At 45.7% G+C, this 4,718-nt stretch overlaps 1 protein-coding gene across 1 annotated transcript; it reads left to right on the plus strand.

Annotated features, from left to right (window-relative positions):
* The first annotated feature begins 1,865 nt into the window (after positions 1 to 1,865).
* On the plus strand, positions 1,866 to 4,424 carry LOC105041417 (transport inhibitor response 1-like protein). Its single transcript, XM_010918391.4, has 3 exons — positions 1,866 to 2,496; positions 2,650 to 3,157; positions 3,231 to 4,424. Exons 1-3 carry the CDS (start codon positions 1,967 to 1,969, stop codon positions 4,011 to 4,013), a joined length of 1,821 nt encoding a protein of 606 aa, XP_010916693.1. The 5' UTR covers positions 1,866 to 1,966; the 3' UTR covers positions 4,014 to 4,424.
* The last annotated feature ends 294 nt before the right edge of the window (positions 4,425 to 4,718 follow it).

Genomic DNA, 4,718 nt, shown 5'->3' on the forward strand with positions numbered 1-4,718 from the left:
AACTATTTTAATATTATAAAATATTTTTTTTAAAAAAATATTGCACATGTAAGTCAAAACTTTTTATGGTCATCAATGAAATTTCTTTTTTTTAAGAAATTCTAAATCCATAATCAACATTAAAGATGGGATATCCTAGACTAAAATTTATCATGGAAAATAACAACTGGATCATCATTTGAGTCACAAAAGGGTGCTCTTCGATTCATTGATTAATAAATTTTGTAAAGCCACCATATAGTCTTTGTATTTTTAAAAGTTTCCTCCCCTATTTTCTCAATTTACCAAAAGTTAAAATGATTTTCTATCTAAATTCATTAATTATGGCTTCATGTTTCATACTGCCACCTAAGCCCACAACAAAAGGGAGGACCATGATGAACCATTATTCAAATGTTTAATAGCTTGAGTCACTCATATTTATGTGTTCATGAGTCAACATCTAGAATTCTCAAATCTTAACATTTTAATAAAAGTGCAACAATTTGGGAGATGATCATAACTTAATCCTCACTGCTTATCCAGATATATTTTTACAATCACATTTACAGCAAAGATCGATTGGTAAAAAAGTGACACCAAATGAATGATAAAGAAGATAGATCACAAGTGCATCCCCTTCCTTCATATTTTATTACCCTAGCATGTCAACAATACTTTTAAAAGAAGGGGCTCAAAGGGATGCATTATTGGTAATCTTTGTCAATTCCTTAAAATGTTAAAAATTCGTAAGAAAATGAAAATAAGAAGAGCACTCTCCTCCAGTTACACCATACAGCACAGAATGCCGAACTATCCAAAGCAAAAAAAAAAAAAAAAGAGCTCTCTAAAAAAATATCATTAATTTTATTTCCTAGATATAAAAATCCTAGAGTTTTTGTTTTTCTATAATATTTTTGTTGGGTCTTCAACCCTTCTTTAGTTTATCTTCTTTTCCATTTAGATAGAATGGGCGGTGCAAATAAAGGGTTACAAAGATGATGGTGCAAATACATTCTAATTATAAGCAAAAATAAATTATTAGTTTTATAAAAGCTTATATCATGAATATGAGAGGAAAACTGGCATAGAGATTAAGATGGATCGAATAGAGGAAGTAAAATGAAATAGAGACATGAAGCTCAAATTACATAAATAATAGTAAACTTGTTCCAGGTTTGGAAAAAATAAAACTCAAATGAAGAGAGAAAAACTCATCTAGAAAAATAAAATTACAAACTAAAGGAAAACAAGGATGATGGGCGAGAAATGCTTGAATTGTAAATATTAGATAATAATAATGGATATAAATCAAAAGGAAACCAAAAGATACAGACATGCTTATTGAACATCTGATATATAAATAATGCATTAAAAAGTCCAACTTGATCAATAAACAGCAAAAACAAAGTTAAATTATGCATCTCAACTCGATTAAAGAAAGCCAGATTGATTAAATTAAGGACAGGACAGAGTGATGAACTTAATTTATGCATAGAATGAACTCACAAACCATAAAAAGGCCAAATAATAGAGTTGGATAACTAGGTATGTCGGACATTGCAGTTGTGAGGAACATGGGAGAATCCCAATGCTCAGACTTCAGAGGTTGCACAGCCAGTAGTGTGTAGTCTGGGGAAGGGTGGTGGTAACCAAATAAAAAAAAAACAAAAAACAGAACACCACCTTTTAATTCCCCATGCGAGGAGCCCAGGCCAGGTATGACTCGCTCTCGTCTCCATTTGTATCCCTATCCCACCGCTTCCCATTCCCTGTATCCTCTCCTCCCTTTTCGCTCTTTACATTTCTTTTACTTCCAGATCTCAAACATATAATTTAACCTCTAATTCGCCATGACTATGACTCCACTGTCACCGTCTAAAAACTAAAACCCTTACGTCCTCCTCCTCCTCCTCCTCATAATACTAAAAGTAGTAATAATTCTTCCCTTCGTTTCTCCTTCTCCTCCCCCTCTTATCTGTGGTTGATGAGAGAGGAGAGATCGTCCGAGATGTCGGACGAGGAGCCCCCTGGTGGCGGTGGCGACGGCCCTCCGCCGCCATTCTCCGACCAGGTCCTGGAGAACGTCCTCGAGAGCGTGCTCCAGTTCCTGGACTGCCGCCGGGACCGGAACGCGGCCTCGCTGGTGTGCCGGTCCTGGTGCCGCGCCGAGGGCCAGACCCGGCGCGAGCTCTTCATCGGCAACTGCTACGCCGTCTCCCCGGCACGCGCCGTCGAGCGCTTCCCCCGCGTCCGGGCGCTCGTTCTCAAGGGCAAGCCCCGCTTCGCCGACTTCGATCTCGTCCCCGCAGGGTGGGGTGCCCGCTTCTCCCCCTGGCTCGCCGCCTTCGCCACCGCCAACCCCTGGCTCGAGCGCCTCTGCCTCAAGCGCATGTCCGTCTCGGACGCCGACCTCTACCTCCTCGCCCGCTCCTTCCCCTCCTTCCACGACCTCACTCTTATCTGCTGCGACGGCTTCGGCACCGCCGGCCTCGCCGCCATCGCCGAGCATTGCAGGTAATGAATGATTGTATCAGTGTGAGATCATTCCTCCTCCGATCATCAGATCCAATTCGGTTGCATACAATCTCTTTTAGCCTTAGGACTAATACTAGTGGTGGAGTACTGGCTGCTATTAATTGGAGAGATGGATGGTTTTTTTTCTTTTAGGCACCTCCGAGTGCTGGATCTGATAGAGAACGACGTGGAGGACTTGGAGGACCAGGCGCTGGACTGGGTGTCGAGATTCCCGGAGTCGACGACGAGCCTGGAGTCGCTCGTCTTCGACTGCGTGGGATGCGAGGTGAACATGGATGCGTTGGAGGCGCTCGTCGCGCGCTCCCCCTCCCTCCGGAGGCTGCGGGTGAACCAGCGCGTCTCCGTCGGCCAGCTCCGGCGCCTCATGGTGCGGGCGCCGCAGCTCACCGACCTCGGCACCGGTTCCTTCGAGGTGGGGCAGGGGGAGTGGGAGATGGAGATCGCCGAGCTGGAGGCCGCCTTCGCCGCCTCCAGGTCCCTGGTGTGCCTCTCGGGCTTCCGGAACCACTCTCTGGAGTACTTCCCTGCCATCTACGTGGTTTGTGCCAACCTCGTGTCTCTCAATCTCGGATACTCGGTGATCACCACCGAGGAGTTCGAGCCGGTCATTATTCATTGCCACAATCTCCAAACTCTCTGGGTATCGTCTCCTTCCTTCCTTCCTTCCTTCCTCCTACTTAGAATTCAACTGATAAGGGATTTTCTTGCTTCAGGTTCTTGACACCGTTCAAGATGAAGGGCTCCAGGCAGTGGCTGCGACTTGCAAGGATCTCCGTGAGCTCCGGGTATTCCCTTTGGATGGAGCAGAGGAATCCGAGGGCTTTGTATCGGACATCGGCCTCATTGCAATTTCCGAGGGATGTCCGAAGCTCCGATCGATTCTTTACTTCTGCCAACGAATGACCAATGCTGCCGTGGTGAGCATGTCCAGGAATTGCCCGGAGTTGGTCGTGTTCCGTCTCTGCATCATGGGCTTCTGCCGCCCCGATCGCCTCACCGGGGAACCCATGGATGAGGGGTTCGGGGCCATCGTGATGAACTGCAAGAAGCTCACCAGGCTTGCTGTTTCTGGCCTGCTGACCGACAAGGCCTTCGGGTACATTGGAAAGTATGGGAAGTCGGTGAGGACCCTGTCGGTGGCCTTCGCGGGGAACAGTGACTCCGGTCTGAGGTATGTGCTTGAGGGGTGCCCCAAATTGCAGAAGCTTGAGATCAGGGACAGCCCTTTCGGGGATGCAGCTCTTCTCTCTGGGATTCACCATTACTATAACATGAGGTTCTTGTGGATGTCTTCGTGCAAGCTTTCGATTAGGGGTTGCAAGGAAGTGGCCCGGAGGCTGCCTCACTTGGTGGTGGAAGTGATCAGGGACAGACCTGAGAAAGATGATGGTGAGGCCATGGAGAAAGATGATGGTGAGGCCGTTGAGAAGTTATACATGTACCGGTCTCTTGCAGGGCCAAGGGATGATGCACCTCCTTTTGTGAAGATCCTATAGGCTTTGCCTTTTTGGTAGAGATACTAGGGAAGAAGAACAAGCCAGGCTCTTCTCTACTTCTGGGTGTCGCTGAGGAGCTTACTTCCAAACGGATGATGCTTTGCTTCAATGCAATGAGCGTGAGTTTGGTGGACGGTAGTTTTCATAGCCCACCAGATAATTCTCATGCTCCATGCCATTAAGACCGGATAGCTCCATTGTTGTTATCATTTATTTTTAATCGTCTTTGCCCCCTCATGCTTGGGTTGTGGAAATGCCATTAGGTACCAATCTTTCGGCGCATCTCTTTCTTTTCTTTGCAAAGACGAAATAGAAGCAGAGGGGGAGCATATTAGAAGTGGGAACGGGTAATGTGATCTTGTTGTATCAATACCACATTATAAAATACCATCGTCTAGCATTATGAGATCATCACAAGAGCGATACTGCATGGTGATGGGTTTCGGATGGGCAGTGGATGCATCCTATGCCTCCAGTTTGCTGAGACCTCTCGTTCTCATTTGCTCTCTTGGAGAACAAAGTGAGAGCATCTTTGGATCCTTTTCCTATCCAGGACCAGGGCCTTGATCATGAGGTGAAACTTGGAACTTGGAAATTGTTCTTTATTTTATTATGTCCAGGAGTTTTGTCGTATTCCATGAAAAAGTTAAGAGTTCTCTTCCCTTCAGATGTTTCTTAGTTCATCAATTTTTGTGATCGTTTGAG

Source organism: Elaeis guineensis, chromosome 3 (assembly GCF_000442705.2).
Source record: "Elaeis guineensis isolate ETL-2024a chromosome 3, EG11, whole genome shotgun sequence".
Taxonomy (NCBI): Eukaryota; Viridiplantae; Streptophyta; class Magnoliopsida; order Arecales; family Arecaceae; genus Elaeis; species Elaeis guineensis.